Consider the following 19,201-nt stretch of genomic DNA (forward strand, 5'->3'; position numbering starts at 1 on the left):
AAGTCCTGAAGTCAGGTTATTATGGATGAGAAACTCGTGGATTATTCCTGCGACATATGTAGACTCTACTTCAAAATTTCTATGTGCTCTGTCTTCTTCTGCATTTTAGGTATGTTTTTTTGGAGAAGGCTGGGAAGATAAAATAAAAAAAAATTTCGTCGTGTGGATGTACCCATAGTCTATGGACGATAAAAATGTCTTCCCACTGCAGCTTCTGTACATTTCTGTCTGGCGAATTGTTGCATGGTAAACTGGCTCTGGTATACTGAAGGGAGGAGTAGAAACTTCAAAAGAGAGACATTAAATTATATGTACATGTAAATATAAACTGACACAATCATGGAGAAGAAAGGAAAAGTACAGACATTGGCGGGGGCAACATAAAGAAAACAAAAAACAAAGGTAGAAAGAAAGAAAAGAGATGCGAAAAAAATCAGTGCCCTATGCACCTCCTCCTTTCTCCTCGCCACCCTTTCCCACTCGGAAATTGAAAGTGACGGCACCAAAAGAAAGAGCCTGTCGTCTCCTTTGACTATTCACAGTCATCGCTCGCTTCCACTTCCCTGTAGGCGTCTTTGCATCTGAAATTATTTTCCCTCAGGGTAACGTTTCGGGGGCAAACACACAGGTGTACATGGTTATAATGTTATATGGGTGCTATGAGGCAACTGCTGAATACATATTCTGCATATGTGCGTACATGTGCTTATAACACAAGCATCAATCTTTTAGGTAAAAACCCTTTTGTTATCGGTATTCTTAGCTTTTCATTTTGTAATTCGTTGTTTGATATCTGACAAAGGAGACCTCCACGACACGAAATGACTTACGGGAATGAAAAAGACTCCATGTGACTTTTAAAGCTGAAGAAGGTCAGGGACTTAGCCTTGCGGCAGCACTGTTCATGCTCACTTAATTTTGTGGGAGATATCCCTTGCTATAGCCACATCTAAACTGAATTACCGGCAGCTCTTCTCATATGACAAAATGATGGCACACAGAATTGATGCACTCGCTGATCCTACAATGCACCACCAATAACTGCATACAAGTGTGACACAGTGTGAGCAGGAGAAAAACAGAATCGAATAATTCTACATTGGACTCGATGGTACACTGACTGTTACAAGAAATACCTCTTTACTCCTTTTTTAAGCACTGAACGACCTTGCCACTCCTTATTTAGCAGACCTTGTCACTGTCCAACACACTGAAAGGGTGCTATGGTTCACAAATCAGCTGCTATTGGAAGTCCCTAGAGCCAGGTCCAAACACTATGGAGATCAAGCTTTCTCAGTTGCTACCCCCGGAATCTGGGGCACCTTAACTGACTTTGGCCTCTTTAAATCCAGGCTCAAAACCTATTGATTGAGACTGGCTTTTAATACACAGTAACATGGTCACATTTTATCTTATCTTATTTTGTTTTGATTCCGTTTGATTTTACTCTTGTCGATATAGTGTATGATTTCACTCTTGTTATTTTTACTGTGAAGCATTTTGGTCACCTTAAGTTTTGTAAAGAGCTTTATCAATAAATGTTGACTGACTGACCGACAGACTATTATGGTTCTTTCCTTTAGGAAGGAAAACCACATTCATTACTGTTGCCTCCAATCAGTTCAGTTGCGGTTGTCATTATCGTTTCAGATTCATATAACGCTCAACACACAATGGGAAATGCAAAAAAATAAATAAATAAAGGCAGATGTTTAGAATGAGATTATTGGAGAATGTGGATGAGAGGGCTTCACATCCACAGGATCTGAATAACCTTTCTCTGAAATTGTGTTATTATTATCGCACGTTTTCAGTTAAAAGTTTTACCCCAACATTGATTAGATTCTATGGCTGTAGGATTCTCAAAACAGTGCAGTGAGTCAGTGCTTCTGCCCCTTTTGTCAAAATATCTTCAACTTTCAATATCTAGCAGTTTTGAACAGGTTGAATCTTGTCTGTGATTGACCTGTCAGGGGAGAATTAGATTGACTAGTATATCAGCACAGACCTCTATTTTTCTGCTTTCTGTTGGATAGCATAGATGAAATAAGGGCCATGATTTTGGGAACTATGGATACTTTATCATGCTGGAGTGACAGGATAAGTCAATGCTGTATGTCAGATTTAAAAGTGATATTGTATATCATATTTTTGTGACAGTTATTGTAATTTAACTCCTCCAATATCAGAAGTATGGTCAACTTTCACATCAGGATGAAGTTTTAAAGCAGCTTCTACAAGCAAGATAAACAGTAGGTTGACAATGTTTTGTTGTAGAAAGGCAGTGTAAACACAAAACAAAGAGAAAGTGCAATACAAAACACAGAGACAACCATCCTGACAGAAAGTGATGCAACAATGTGTCATGGCGACTTTCAGCTTTGATTTACGCAGTCAAATCACTTTTTCCATTGATTAAAAATGTGGCTTATTCTGAGGACACTCCCACAAGATGTGTGGACCACAATCAGCTCGACGAAGAAAAGCATAATACACCCAGGCTTCAGGAAAGATGCATACAATGACAATTTCTAAATAATTACAAGATGTTGTATTCTGAGGTGCGAACTAGCAACTTTCATTAAGGATGCAAAGAAAGACTCACTAGTAAAAAGTAAATAATGGTATAAAAATTAATGATTGGCAACAACAAATGAGGAGAGTCATACATGGCTCATTAGCTATCAGGTAGTTTCTCAGTGACTCCTCACATCTTTGAAAAGTATGGCTCTGCTGAAACATAAAAAGACAAAAACCTACTTTTGAAGAATCACATCTCTGCTCTCTTTTTTCTTTCTAATGAAGCCATGACTAAAATGTTAATTACAGCTAAAAAGAGAAACGATTGTGAATATCAAACAGCAATTAGCATGTATCATCATCATCATCATTACCGCCATTAGCTGCAGCACAAGATGGAGGATTATTTACCAAACGGTGAAAAGCTCATCAGTTGCTTATTCAGGAACTGAAATGTTTCACAGGCAGTGTTAGGTGGAATAAAAAGAAAAAAAAAATCTTTCTTAAATTTGCATAATTAATGTAGCTTAAAATTTTAACCAGCGCCAGGCCCAGAGCATGACAACAAGAGCGCACTGTGTTCATTGGAAAATAATGGCTGTTTAGCCAAGAAACAATAAAAGCATCAAAGAAGTTAAACAGTGTTTCTCTATCATACTGTAGCAACGTGCACACCAAACGAAATGTCCACTACTTACATATATACTGTACAATCTACATATGTTCTTCTTTTTTCTCACCTTTCCTGCAGTTGTATTTCCAGTCCTCAAAATGCTTCTATTGCACTACTGATGAAATTTAAATCCGTTTTTCTGGTGTCAACTGTTAGATGTCCACAGCTGTGCATAGGTTTATGGATAGATGGACATTTTGAGGTAGATAACCTGGATGAGACTATAATCCTACACTCAATACATGCAGAAAATGGAGGGGGGGGGGGGGGGGGGGGGGGTTATGGTGAATATTTCATCAGCATTGGGAGCAGGGTCAGCTAGGTCAGCAAGTCTGCTGTGAAACTGTTGATCTGTTCACATGGCTGCATCATGTCCATCAAACATCGTCACACGACTTTTGTCAGTAGAAACACAGCCACTATCACGAGGCAGGGGCAAGAAAGCTTTTACTGATCCATGGAAAGCAGGATATTCACAAATTACGTGAGCCATAACTTCATGTTTGTTTATCTTATTGTGCTTTGTTGTCTTGTTGATCCTGCCACCAACATGATGACTGTACAACTTGCTCACGCGACTGAAGTGGGAAGAGAAATACAACCTCTTTTGTTATACAACCTCGGGTCAGTTGTTGATGTCAAATTTGCCAAATGATAATACATCAAGTAGTTCACGAAATTTAGAATTTAATAATGAAAAAAATACGGCTTATTGGGTAAGAATTTCACTGTAATAATTTAAGATGGAATGAGGGCCCTTCAATGTGACACATAAGCGGTACATTTGTGATGCTCTCTGACAAAAACCTTTCTTTGTAAAAAAAAGGTCTGTCAAATTATGAGACAATGAGTAAAGAATCATGAATATCTTCAATGATTCAGGGAAAAACTTAATTATACAGACTGACTGGAGTATGACGAATACAAAAATTTCTTTTTTTTTTTTTAAACCATTTCTTTCAATCATATTGGAAGTCAATTGACAATAAGGCATTTTTTAATAGAGATTGTTGATGTACATTGGAATTAGTTTGCAATTTATATTGTGGAGACTGTAAAGTTTTTTAGTAGACATCCAACATCCATCTCTGACAGAAATGGAGGACTGAAAACAATTGCAATTTTTGTTCACCAGCAAGAATAATCTGCCATTATTTGAGAACAGAGAGACTATTTTTACGGCATGCATAATGAGTATATAATTTGATAATGAAGTGAATGGAATGAAGTGAACAGTTACATTTTTCATCTATTTTTCAAAGGGAAATGTGCCTCTGAAAACCACATACTCCTGGCTTTGAATAAAACCACTCGTATTCACCATATCAAACCAGAGCTCCACATCTATCATACCGACAAACCATTTAACACCAGATCCTACCATCTCAGATTATATGCATTCATTCATAAGAAACCACCCGCCTTTCATCCCCCTCATTTTTAATCATTTCACTCTATTTCTTTTCTTACCTTGTTGCACAAAGGAACCGTACACAAACCACATGGAATTGTACAGCGTTGTTGAAGACACAGATCCCATGGGCAGCCGGGGTGGGTTGAGCCAGTTCAGCAAATACACCAGGATACCAACGAGGAGCACGGTGCCCGCGATGCACGCCCACAGTGACAGGTCGAAGGGTGCCAGGCAGGCAAACATGTCCACGGTGCGCTCGGCCTTGCGCAGCAGAACACCCACAGAATAATCCATGTAGCGTGTGGTGAAGTCAACAACGCTTTCTCGCTCAGGCGTGATGGTCAAGGCAGAAAGTCCGACATCAGCTCGCTGCAAGAGGCAGAAGGGCAGAGTGAAGTTTCCAGAATAAACACTGAAAATGTGCAGTTGAGGAAAGCAACTGGAAAAACGCAGACTTTTGGACCCACAGTTATATTTGGAGCTACCTCCAACCCTTTCCTGAACTCAAGCGTTCAAACAATAAATGCAAAGATACTGGTTCTTTTATTAGATAAATGGTATTAAACTTCTCTTGAGGACAATGGAAAATATCAATTTGAGATAACCGTGGTCACAATTAAATAACATTGAGATAAGTTTCGCTTTTGATAGTCGCTTTTTTTTATGCACTTGACAAAGGAAACCATAGAAGTACACTTTCAAGATTTTTGTGCAGACAGTAACCCCTTAATAGTTTATATTTGTTGGGCCCCTGCTTCTTTACTTCTGTATGTCAGAATGTGTTCACCATAGTTTGGTTTCATTGTCATATTTTTAGACATCAGAGATTTGAGGTGGGGTACACAGCTTTTCTTAGAAGCAATATGGTCCAAAGGGAAAAGGCTGGGAGTCACTGATATGTTGAGCATGCCTTCACAAGCACCTACATTCTTTATCATCACCACTAATTAAAATAAGTTGATAAGTGAATACTTTCATGGTTTTCATGTAAAAAGAAAAAGTGGATAAAACAGCTGTAAGTGAGTATTTCTGGTGGAGGGAAAAATAGACGAAGCTAATCTTTAATGCTGAAACAATGATGGCCAATTAAAGCGTTTTTAGTCCAGAGTGCTTGGCGAGCAGTTGCAGACATCTGCTGCTCCCAATAACAAGGATTCAAGATAGCGTAGTGAAGCGCATGCTTGTATTTGAAATCTATAGCAGTGTGAGATAGTAAACATATTATAAACTTGTTCGATAATGAGATTTTCTTTGTTTTTGGAGATAAGTGACTGTAACAAGTTGAATTTGTGAGGAAACGCTGAGCCCTACAGCTACTGTACACACGCAGATTAAACTCTTATGAAGCATGCTCGCTTTCCCACTACAAACCGCATCCATGCCCAGACGCAGACGCAAAACAAACAAAAAATAAAGATTCCACTGAGGGCAGAAAAAATCGGCTAATTTCACACTCGAGTGAGGATACAAAATGATTAAACATGCAGAAATTGTCGCTTACAATGCATAAGAAGAATATTAGAAGAAGCCCTGCAGGATGTCTTTTGGTTGAGACAACACAACAATTTGCATGCAAGTGTGCGAGTGTAAACGCGTAAAGATGAATTGCTGCGCTGACACATGCAGTCACTCAACATGGAAACTTGCATAGAGCACACTGGGTCATAATTATCTGGTATAATTGGGTTTTTGGAGAGATAACCTTATTGCTGACTGATGGGGGGGGGGGGGAGTGTGTGCATGTTCAGTTTATTCACACCTTGTGCTCAACTGTATACACACACATATGCTTTGTGTTTTAAGCCTTTCTCTGTAATTCTGTGAGGTGTTGTGGGAAGTAGGGGGTGCAAACATAAACAAACAAGTAAAGGGAAGAGGAGAGCCCAGTCTTGAAAACTGCTCATGCCTGATAAGTGGAAAAAAAAACAAAAACGTTAATAATTAAAGTGACGACATAGAAAGCTGATAATTAAAAAATGTTATTGACCCATGAAGAATGAAGAATAAACAAAATGGGTTGTAGCTTCATGCGATTACAGGAGGACATCAAAGGACATTAAACACACTTTGGTATGTACATCAACTTGCATTAAAAAACACTGACAAATGCATTCATGTTGGAAAACCGACCTTAACCGTTTTGAATACAACAACCAGTCACAACATTATGAGCATGGGCAGTTGAGGTGGAAAAAACACGGATCCATTTAAAAAAAAAACAAAACAAATATATATATATATATATATATATGCTTTTTTTTTTTTTCAGTATAAACTATTTGTTTCATTTTTGCTTTTTTGATATTTATACTTAAAAGTTTTAATTTTACAACAGTGTTTTCTATTAACAAAGTTAGATTGTTCTGTTATTACTCAAAATTTAAGTCTAAATATAGAGAAACATAATTATGTTGTTAAAGATACATGCATATTCAACACCACGTCCATCGTTATTGGAAAAGACTAAATAAAAACCAAAAACAACCTTCTTTTAAGTTTTATATTGTATTATATTTTAAAACCAGTACGTTCTTACATTGACTTCAGTCAATAAGCTAAATTTATTCTTGTACTTTCATCTGAGTGTCTTTACACTCTGTATAATTCTATCTAAATGCAAAGTGTATGTACTTTTATCCCTCTTTCCTTTTGTTTCTCTACTGCTTTCCACATTTAAACAGGGATTATTTTCATTTACTCTCTCTCTCTCTCTCTCTCTCTCTCTCTCTCTCTCTCTCTCTCTCTCTCTCTCTCTCTCTCTCTCTCTCTCTCTCTCTCTCTCTCTCTCTCTCTCTCTCTCTCTCTCTCTCTCTCTCTCTCTCTCTCTCTCTCTCTCTCTCTCTCTCTCTCTCTCTCTCTCTCTCTCTATATATAGTTAATATTCACTCCTACAACAGAACAACTGTCTAAACCTCTATGGGAGGCTGTCAAATGCTTTGGGGATAGACAAAGGCTTTGTTATATAGATTGCAGGCAATAAACATGGGGGCACAAATGACTAGTTTGTTTCATTGCAGTGGAATTGGTACATTCTGAACTATTTCGTCTGACCTGTATGCTGCAATGTCTTTGTGTATCAATAAAGCAGCTATTTTCCTACTGTCGCCCACAAAAGGTGGACCTCTCCGTCTTTATGAAATCCACATTCATGAGCTTGACAACATCTTCTCCACTTCTAACTGAAGCAGTTCAAGTGTATGGCAGTAGTCATGGATCAAACATTCCAAGACATTTGAAGCCAGTCAAATCATTAAAAAACTAGTGTTCTTTATTTACCTGTACAACAATATGATCACAGTTTCTGGGGTCAGCTCCTCTCTCTTCCAAACAAGATGTTATGAAAGTCGGTGTTCGAGAGTTTGGATCTCTTTGAATAAAATAAGTTTTGTGAAACTGACCCGGTGATCATTTCATTGTAATATTTGCTTTAAAAGTAAGATGACTGCAAGGTGAAGTTTTATGGGGCAGTTTAAGACTGTGGTGGCTGGACCTGAAGGAGGCTGCAGTAGATTGGATCTGATGGCCGTTTTTGTTATCAATAGCATGCATGTGTATAACTCTGCAAACATTACAATCTCAATCTCTGAGAGCAAAGGCCCAATTATGTGGACTTTTTTATAAATATACACTTATGTATATAGGTTCGCTTCTCACCTTGAAGACCAATTCGCCCATCAGCCCATTCCACTGGCCGTCTGACTGAAGGCTGCCGTACTTATGGTCAGGGGCCACATAGATCTCATACTTGAAACCCAGGTAGTTAGACAGAGCATCCAGGACATCGATGGAAAAGCCCTGGTACTTCTTCGGTTTCCCAAGAACGTTCTCGGACACCATTACAAATGGCTCCTCCTGGAAGGCAACAATCAGTCAGTGTGTCAGTCAAACAGACAGTCAATACTGGTGTCATTCAAGCGTTAAATCACCCACAACGCAAATGGTCATTATACCAGAGGAAACACTCATTGGGATTCTGGCAAGCATGTCTCTGAGAAATCCTGCTTCATTGATATAGAGAAGTAACTTCACAGTCAATAGGTAAAAGGAAAAAGTCCACGTAACACTCATCAGACATATAACGGAAGCTGGGTTGTGTCGAAAAGATCCTTACACCCATAAACATGTTCTGTCTTAACAGTCTTGTTATATTCACTGACATGTATAATGACATATTTAAAAGCTGTATTACTGCCAATAATCCGGCACCTACAAAAGTATAAGACTCTGCTGTCTCTTCAAGAATGGCTGAAAAAAGAAGAGAAAAAGTTGAATAAAAACTAAACTGTGACCAAAAGCAGGTCAGACTTGATGATGACAGATGAACAGAAATCACTGCAGCAAGATGCTACTTTTAAATATCTTTGCACCTGTTTCAATTCCAAGCTAAGACCTTTTTTTTTTTTGTGCGGGCTGTCTGTCGGAGATGAGGAAAAATTCCAGATGTACTCTACAATTTTTTTGGGGGGGGCGAGACTCCCAAAGCGCCTTACTCATCTATCTTTTTGTACACTAAGGAACCACATCTAATAATTTATTTAAACTATAACTTATTTAACATTTTCAAGTGATTTAAAATGCTGAAAATCAATAACGGCATCATGCAATTCAGCAAATTAGTTTTTTAATAGGCTCGTTTTTAAATACCGTTGAGATGGCTGCGCTTCTTGTTTATTGGCATTGCGGCAGAATGTACGTGGAAGCTTAATGTGAAAGTTAAATGACATCCGACATTGTTGACATTTTAGGGCAATTAAGTGCAAATACCAGGCAGGGCAAAATGTCAGGAGGAAACTCGCTAAAGATGGAAAAAAAAAAAATCGAAATTCATGTTTACATTTTGTGTACTGCTCCTTGAAATGACAATTTCATTGAGAAGTTTATAACGTAGTTGTCTATTACTGCTTTTGTTCTCCCTTCTTTGATAAATCCCTGTCGATGATTGAAATGTTGTAGGCCAATATGTCCTGCAGATTTATGAGGGCCCATTTGTTATTGACTGGATACTGGCAGCACATTAAGCACACATACAGACACAGGCAAATGCACAGAGGCTAGGCCACACATTAACTTGGCGCTTTCTAATCCTTACGAGCTGCTGCAGTTCAATAAGCTATTAGGCGGTGAGTGGACATGCATGCCAAATCCCCCTTTTAGCACATGAATCCATCAATCACAGCAGGAACACCCTCCGACACATACATCCATACATACTGAGTAAACCCTCAAGTGCCACTGATTGGTTCTCTATTTGCGTACTCAAACCCGTCATAAACAAACCAAAGAATAACAAGCTGGATGACTAAATTGGCCGCAAACAAAAACTTTGTTATAAACTATAAGACTGGTTTTCACAGCTGGAAAAAGGTGCATCTTTTGAAAAAAAATGTTGGTGCTATATTTTCACCCCAAAAGATCAAAGTGTCTTTTTGCAAAAAATATCCAAGCACAATAAAAGCATTGTAAAGCAATATATTCAATTTGAAATAAAACCGAAAATTGAGAACCTCAATTTTGATGAAACAGCTGCTCCAAGGTTTTTTACCTTTTTTTACTTTTACCTCACAATAAGATTGTCATGGGTTTGAGTCCAGGCCATGGGTTTTTGAGCAAAGTCCTAATAGCACAGACACAACTCTGGCCAAAGTTACTTATGATCTTTTCATGGCCTCAGACAAAAGACTCGTTTCTGTTGTCCTGCTCAATCTCAGTGCTGGATAGTATTCATCATAATAACATCATACTATAGAGACTGGGATATATCATTGGGATTATGACTGTATTGTCTTTGGCACTATGTAAATAAAACTGAATTGAATTGAATTGAATTGAAAGCATGAAAAGGTCTCCCTGTGCATGCTTAAGTTTTCTCCAGATACTCAAGATTCCTCCCAGAGTATGAAAACATATGTTGAAAGTTTTTTTGGTGACCCTAAATATTCACTCATTTTCTATCTGCGTTCTAATATACTGGTAATCTGTCCAGGGTACTCTATCTTCACCCATTGTTAGCTTTTTTTTTTTTTTTTTTTTTTTTTACATTTTTAGACATCCATTGTTAGATGGGATCTGCTCCAATAACACAGGACCCAGAATTGGAAAAATAAAAATGGTATTAAAGATGGATGAATGGTGTCAAAGATGGAATAATTTATGGATGGAAATTGACAAATAAAAGTAACAATAACAAATGTCTATTCTTCGTGTATGGATATTATATTATATATTGTATGATTAACAACGAACAAAGATACATGTTTTTTTTCTCTCCTTTTTGCATAATTGCCCTTATTCTGTATGAGTACAGAGGTACTCATACAGAATAAGTAGTTCACAGTAGTTCAATATTATGAATCATAGTGTGAGCTGTACGCTTTTGTGTCAGTAGTACAAATAAAGCATTACAGTATAGAGTCTGAGGGACGCTAAGAGTGAACATAACGATTGACTATTTATGAAAGTAAATCAGAAAAAAAACAGACTTAGTGTGAAAAGTAAACTTTGTGTTTTGGCTTTAGTCTTCAAGATAACCACGGGACATAGAACTAAATGCCACATTTAAAGTGGTTCTGCATCCAAATGACTATTACACATAAGGAGAAAAATGTCAGATTTTTGTTTCTTTATGAAAACATTCGATCAAACAATGGATTATTCAACATTTCATTTTTTTTGATGACTGAATGTGCCAGGATCTTAAAACAGTGACTAAACATGGAAATCCTAAATATATCAAACTAAAAACAGTGACCTTATGACTCACACAAAAACACTTGGAGGTCTAATAATATTAGAATTACGAGGAAATAAAATAACGTTGGCCTTTTGTAAACAAACAAACTGCAGATATTCTAATTTCAAAACACTTCATTCGGTTGTATTTCTGCTCTGTGTTTTGATATGTCAGCCCATGAAATTGACTGATTCTGTTTTAGCATGTGAGTGGCTCTGCAGATGAAGACGAACCAAATCATGAGATCACACACAGCTGTATTGTGCACACATGCAGACTCCCACAGTCACCTTCACCCATTTGCAAACCATGAAGCAACAAAAAGTCAACACGCAAGGAGTGGATATCATCAACTCAATTCTAGTTTTTGGGGCCCTGTGTTGGACTGGTAATGTGTCCAGGGTTTTACCCTGTCTTCACTCATTGTCTGCTGGGATTGGCTCCGACATAGGTTGGGAAAAAATGGTCACTGAGAATGGATGGATAGAAGTACTCTAACAACATGTTAAATGAATGCATCTTCTGTCTGTCTAGTGTCTCCAAATCAGCCAAAGTTTTAGCTTCAGCTCACTTCTCTCAGGAAAGGGTGCAGGCTGTTTGAAGCGGATGTCATTTTGGTTTCACTGTTCCAACACATGACAGTTCTCTGCTTCATCCAGACATCAACATGTACGTTTCCTGCACCTGACAGGTTGAATGTGGGGAAAAGTCACTGAAAAACATTACTACTCAAGAGGTTTTTATCTGCAAAACATAACACACCCAATTGAATCAGGTCTGGGTAGCTTATAAAACTTTATTTCTGGGAAAAACGAGACATCATCTGAACCTTTTCCAGAGCTCACCCAGTTGGGTCATTCTTCAAGCTGCTAGACTGGATCGATTCTCAGTCAATGGTCTCCAGACTGAAATCTTGTAACAAATAATTACCTTGTGAGATGAAGTATGGCTTTGTGACGCTAATCTCCACCATTCTCCTGCCAGTCTCAAGCTATAATATACAACATTTGACATCTTTCCTCACCACTATGTCTCCAGCTTTCAATAAACATGTGTCTGGGATACCTCACCATCCATCCATCTATGAAGGCATCGAAGCTACAATGGATGTCTTGCAACATATTCTCATATCCCTCAATATCCAGTAATCCCTCCCTTTCATTTTTTCTTTGGCTTTTTAATATTGTTCCAAACTCTCATTGCCATCTCTCCTCCTCCCTTTCCTCTGCACTAATTCCCCTGGCACAAGTTCATCCTCTGTCGCCTCTTAACGGGAAGTACCACATGTGGTTTCAGTGCTGCTCGAGTGTTTCTGGAGACATGATTGGGAGAAGGAACAGCAATTTTCCACACAGACTGAGAAATGGCATTTGAAGAGGCTGCTGAGGGGCTAACAGAGTCATAAGGTGATTTGCAGCACACTGAGCATTTTCAAAACACTCTGTCAGACTTTGTCTGTGAAATTATTATAAAATCTGTTTTGAAATGCCTTGGCTGCTCTGCAGAAGATTAGATTTGCTTTTGTTTTGAAAACCGAACTTACTCTCGGTCTCTGATAAAGAAGGAGAACATCAGACAGCAGATAGGGTCTAGATTTTGAGCAAAATGTGAACTATCAAACTAGGTTTTCCATAGATGTTGCATACTTTCATTTTTAAAGTTAAGGCCACTGGGTATATCTCTGCAAGTGTATAAATTGCTTGAGATATGGTAGTAATTTCCCCACCTTCGGTCCATGTATCCCCTGCTCCTGCTGCATTACTTTTATTGCCAATGTGGAAAAAATATACCCCCTCTTCATAGTAACTAATGCTACTTCACCTGCAAAATTAAATTTTTTTATATGAAACCATAACCACAACTGTGGTCCATGATTTGTTTAAATACCTGAAATCACAAGTCATATTTTAAACACAATTTTCAAGGAGCTTCAATGGCATTGAAGTTGAGAAAAATATATGAGAAATACAGTATGATGCCTTAAACTTGGTACTATTGAATGCATTTTACCGTCGTTGGTTATCACATATACATATAAAGTAACCTATGTTAATCTTGTCAACTCAAAACTGGGGTGACTGTGGCTCAATTGCTAAAGCAGGTCATCTGTCAATTATAAAGTTGCAGGTTTAAACATCAGTCCTTGAATAATATGTTAAACTCTGGATTGCTTCCAGTTAATGAACTGAACATCTTGCATGACAACTCTCACCATTCCTGTGTGAGTGTGTGCGATGACAGGTTAATGTGAACAATGCAAAGCACTTTGCGGGCTGCTATAGTAGAGGTAAAGTGCCATATAAGTGAAATGTATTTACAATTTAAAGAAAAGCGGGTCTTCCTCAAGGACTGCATGTTTTTTGGATTGTGGGAGGAAACCAGGGTACTCGGAGGGGAGCAACAACACATCATCGGTAGGGTAAAACCCCAGTAGGCTAAAAACCCAGCTCACGTTCCCTATTAGTAGCTGAACAATCTAATGAATTCTGCTTCACAATAATAGGAAGAGCCGACACCAGAGGATCAAAAAGGAATGTCGCTATGAACGCTTGGCCCCCACAAGTCCGTTCTAACTTTGTCCTCATGAAGTAGTGGTTATGTCACAAAAGGTAAATTAAAACTAATGCATTCCTAGAAAATGTAGTGAACAAGTTAATCTTGTCTTCCTATTAAATGTCTTGAATGCATTCATTGCCTGAGCTGTCACACTGTGTGGGTAAGTCTAGAGTAGACTAACTACGATTCACTTCCAGCAGTTTGTAAAGTCCAATGTTTTCCACGAGCAGTGCAATAAGGAAGGTGCACCTTTTGGCAGTGATGTGGTATAACTCCTGTTCTGGGATAAACTCCTAACACACAGACAGCAGCAAGCAGCTTTTAAGCTAACTTTTATTCAGGGTCATGAATACATTACAGCTACAGTGAAGAAAAAATATCTCTCCTACTGCTAAAGTTCACAGCTGGGTCAGTGTGCAGGACAGAGGGAGACAGCAGCTTAGTAACAAGTAAAAAATCTCAGAAGCAGATTGTGATTGTAACCATTCTAGTAATTTAACAATCATGACGGTGTCATTGCTAACAACAGGGTACTCAGTTATTTTTTGATTTATGGATAATGTTTCAGTGAGGCAGCTGTGGAAGAAAACAACAGCTACAACAACAGTGCCAATGTTAATGTTTATGAGAGGAAACATATCAATATCTGCATATACAAACAGAAAACAAATCTATTTACTAAATAATTGAATGAGACATTGTGGAATATCCATTGATTATCACAATTAATCATTACAACAGTTTCACTTGGAGGACAAATTTGTCCGTAATTACACTTGTGGTTCGATGTTCTTATCACCCTTCAAAGTAAAACTTTAGGTTCGTTTGGGGAGAACACTCTAAGCACTCTTCATTATCTCTGAAAATGTGAACTCAAGTTAAAAAGGGACATCTTTTGCCTCTGGCTGCATATTTGGGCTGCTGTAGCTATATTCACAGCTTGCTACTCATAAATGTGGAGTAGAACCAAAGAGATGTGTGTGCACCCTTGAAAAAAATTAAACAGCACAGAGTAATTTTTTGAAAAGAAGATGAAAACTCAGCTGCTGAAATGAATCATGCTAAAAGAGAAACATATGAGACTCAGTGAAAGGTACTTTGGGTTCCTGTATGGGAAGCATATTATTAATGCAGCCCCTTAACGCCTTTAAACTGAGTTTTCTGTTACACAATATCAATTTTGGACACATTTGTGACCATGAGGGTTAAACCACTAAGCCCTGTGGTATGCCATCAAACAATTATACTTCTGCAGCCATTTATTTGGTTAACATCCATTTAATAATCAATGTAGACCCAGTTAATCAATAACATAGATTTAGAGTCTGTGGCCCTAATAGTGGTATGATCTCATCACCAATTAAGAAATCAATACTCATTCAACACTGCTGCTGAAGGTGCACACACATGTTCATGCTCCCTTTCCTCCATACATTTCTGTTTATGTTACTAGATGAGGCGAGTGCACCTAAGAGAGAGAGAAAACCCATTGTACTGGAGAAGAAGATATTCTGAGCAGAAGAGAACAATTTGTTCCAAAGGTCCTTTCAGACACCTTTGTGGACACTGGCACATAATCGCACATGTACAATCAGAGTGAGAATGTGCCCTCGAGCCATTCACACACAGAAGAAGTCAGTTTTCTGAGCAGCACATTGAACATTTTACACAGTTTTGATCTATTTCTGTCTCTATGCTCGCATGAGGCATCAGTCACCTTGCACATGTGTGCACACATATTTACAGAAGATGAAGGACAGAGGAGCAGTGCAGAATTTAAATGTGCACACACAGCACTCCTCTGCCCATCACCAAATCCATCCTGCTCGAGACATGGAAGAGGGGGCAATACTCAAAAACACAATTCTGATCCCTTCTCCCCTTCAAGGATGATGGAAATCAAAGAGTGGAGAAAAATAGAAAAGGGAAAAGTGATAACCACAGTGATGTTGAGAATTATGTCTTTTTTCCTCTTTCTTTACTTCAAAGAGGGGATATGAAGAATTTACAGGCGTCAATCTTTAACGCACTCATGGGATACACTGAAATCGATGCTGCAGGCAAGACAGAAAGAGCTGGTGGGCTGGACTCTCCTATCGAGGCTCCAAAGATCTCTATCACATACCTGACAAATGTCAAAATGAAAGCTAATGAATTGATGAAAGCAAACCTCATTAGTAAGCTGACCTTGCAACATTTTTTTTCTCCTATTTTTCATCTCTCTTCTTACAACTCTCATAAATGTTTCCCTGACATTTTTGTTGTTTCAAGCAATCTGTCCTCTGCTACAACTCCGTAGAGACGGAGATGAATGATGGGCAGAAAACTAGACAGAAGGACAGATTTACATTGCAGCGAAAGGCTGAGGTCTGACATGCCACCGACAAGTCTGAATGGTTCCTTTTCATTTTTGATGGTGAACAACAGCAGAATTTTAACAAGATAGTAAACTGAAGAGGGCCTTATTTGTCGATGGACAATCAGAACTCAGTGGACAATAATAATTAGATAGACACAGATTAATACGTCGGTTAGCTCTACTCACCAGAACAGTGACGACTCGGAGCACGACCCCCCTCATGTTGTTTTCCAATTTCCTGTCCGTCAGAGTGCCGTTTAAGCCGTGTACTGGGTCCCATGTGGCCAGCTGCAGTGAGCACACACACACACACACACACACACACACACACACACACACACACACACACACACACACACACACACACACACACACACACACACACACACACACACACACACACACACACACACACACACACACACACACACACACACACACACACACACAATCAACAGTTATTCGCAGGAACCTGTAGACCTCTGCATATGTTTAAAGAGGAGAAGACTTGAAGTTTGTTAGTATGAAATAAAGCGGGTAACTTTCACACATACATTTATCTGACATTGGAGGAGTGTTTTACATGGGTTTTCAAAGCAGGTCATAACAACTTGCACCATAGACTTAGAACCAGGTCCCTGTAACTCAAGAAGAAAAATTAACCCAGTGGTCAATAGTTTTACTTGAAAAGAAAATATAATACAAATGTCTGGCATTTCAGCAAGTTTTCCCAAACCTGAAACAGCTCTCAAGGATTTTCAGATTCTTGATTGCATATATAATTATACAACATACTAATGGTTATTTTTGGTGCAAGTTACTGTGTTATGCACATACTCGCGCCTGGGGCATACGGCTATTCTTTGCATAGTTGTTGTGGTGATGTGTTAGTTAAACAGTCTTGCAGGTATCTGTGGCTGTGGCTCTAAAAGGTGTCCTTTCTGGCCCAGTTCACTCTGCACTTTAGTTCATTACTTGTTGATTGTTGTTTTCCATGGTGTTCTTTTCACACTTTGCTCCATTTATGAGTAATGACTGCACCGGGCAAATGACCACCACCTCTCAGTGCAATTCTGGTGTAGGATCCCCCCCCCAAAAAAAAAATTAAAATAAAATGAGTTCTCCTTCTTCACAGTCACCTTTGTGCTAATGATGGATTTGTTGGGATTTCTTCTAATTATTATCATAATGTTATGTACTGAGCTGATCAAATAAAATCAGAAAAAACAATGTACTACTTAAGCACAGCCCTCTGTGGGGGTTATTTTACTTATTTGCGCTTAAGAATTTAGGAACTTCCTATTCAATTGTGTAAACATTTTTTTTTATATTATCTAATGACCAATAACAATAAAACAATGTCTTTAGTGCCATTTAATCATTTAATAAATAGTGTAAACCCTTCAGGGGGATCAGCATATTCTAATGTTCTGATACCTGATTAGAATATACATAAAAGTAACTGTGCTCATATTGATCTTGGACGTTTGAATCACAAGGTTCAACATTGGTCATTTTCATCACAAAACAAAACTATTTTCAATGGATATTTGGAGAACATCTTCATTCATACATCAAAAGCAGTGTATGCTGAACATCATTAATTTTGCACTGTAATCTATTTTGGAAAATTATAAAAAAGAAAAAAAAAAGTCAATTATACAAAATGAGGATTTCATCTTGCTAATCCGTGTGTGTCCATGCAGAATGTCCCAATTAAAAATCTTTCTAGTGAGCTGGTTATTCAAGCATATTCACAAATCTCACATTTATGTCTGAAGTTCAGAGACTCTCTGATGGCCAAAACTGGCACAAGCTCTTCAACTTCCCAAATTGAGCAAATAACTGTGTAATGTCAGGAATGCAATGTTGAATGTAGTCCTTGCAGATCATGATTCCCAAGAGTATCCTACCAGTTTAATTAAAGAGAACACCTGTAATAGAATTGAGGATCAAAAGTTATTCTTGTATCACGCAACATCTTTTGTTTTCTTCAACGAGCATTTTCAGTGCTCAGCTATTCCAATTACCGTATTTTCCGCACTATAAGGCGCACCTAAATACCTCAAATTTTCTCAAAAGCTGCCAGTGCGCCTTATAACCCGGTGCGCCTTATATGTGGAAGAATTGCTCTACTCGAGACTGCTATTTGACAGCTGAACAACCAGAAGCTTTTATTTTGACAACTCTAACTTTGCAACCGGATCTTCAGAGCGGACGACACTCCACACAACACATTCATCACTCATGGTTGCACACCAACATTCTAACAAACCAAAATAAACTAGATGAAATAATTACTCCCTAAACTGGGGAACAAAAACACAGCATAAACACAATCAACACAACACCAAGCCCAACAACAACCCACAATAACCTCCAACAACACAAAACATGAATTCCCATCATGCCTTCCATCCTGAGCTCCTCAGTGCAGCTGATAGCTGAAATGAATTATGGGAGTTTCTGTTTGTGGTGTTTTAAATGCAATTATTGGGGGTTATATTTGGTTTGTGGTGTCGGTAATAATTGTGTTGTGTTGTGTTTTTGTTGCTTAGTTCATGTAGTTTAGTTTATTACCATTATTATTACCGGTAGTTGTAAGTTGTTAACCAGCAGTGAATAAGGTTTTGTGTGTAGTGTCCTCCTGGCATAGGCTGCAGGTAGGACTATCAAAATAAAGTGCATGCACCTCTCTGGGTGTTAGAATCAGTGGAAAATGTAACCTAATGGCTTTGAGCTATAAAGGTTGCCGACCACTGGTCTATTCCATGCGCCTTATATATGAATGAAATTGTAAATTATGTCAATCAATGTAAGTGCGCCTTATAATCCAGTGCACCTTATAGTACGGAAAATATGGTATATAATCACACAATGATCTGCTAAATTAAAGAATATCCAATAAATAACTATTGACAAATAGAGTGTTGGTTGCCAGTAATTAGC

General features: G+C 38.2%; 1 protein-coding gene across 1 annotated transcript in view; it reads right to left on the minus strand.

Moving 5' to 3' along the window:
* The window catches only part of grid2 (glutamate receptor, ionotropic, delta 2), a gene marked incomplete at both ends in the record, with an annotated part of 484,572 nt that overhangs the window by 96,531 nt on the left and 368,840 nt on the right, over positions 1–19,201 (minus strand). Inside the window, 3 exons of the mRNA XM_080499738.1 lie at positions 4,664–4,976; positions 8,262–8,459; positions 16,439–16,540. Coding sequence (XP_080355864.1) covers positions 4,664–4,976; positions 8,262–8,459; positions 16,439–16,540 — 613 coding nt within the window. The remainder of the gene's footprint in view (positions 1–4,663; positions 4,977–8,261; positions 8,460–16,438; positions 16,541–19,201) is intronic.

The sequence above is a fragment of the Blennius ocellaris genome, assembly GCF_963422515.1.
Source record: "Blennius ocellaris genome assembly, chromosome: 7".
Lineage (NCBI taxonomy): Eukaryota > Metazoa > Chordata > Actinopteri > Blenniiformes > Blenniidae > Blennius > Blennius ocellaris.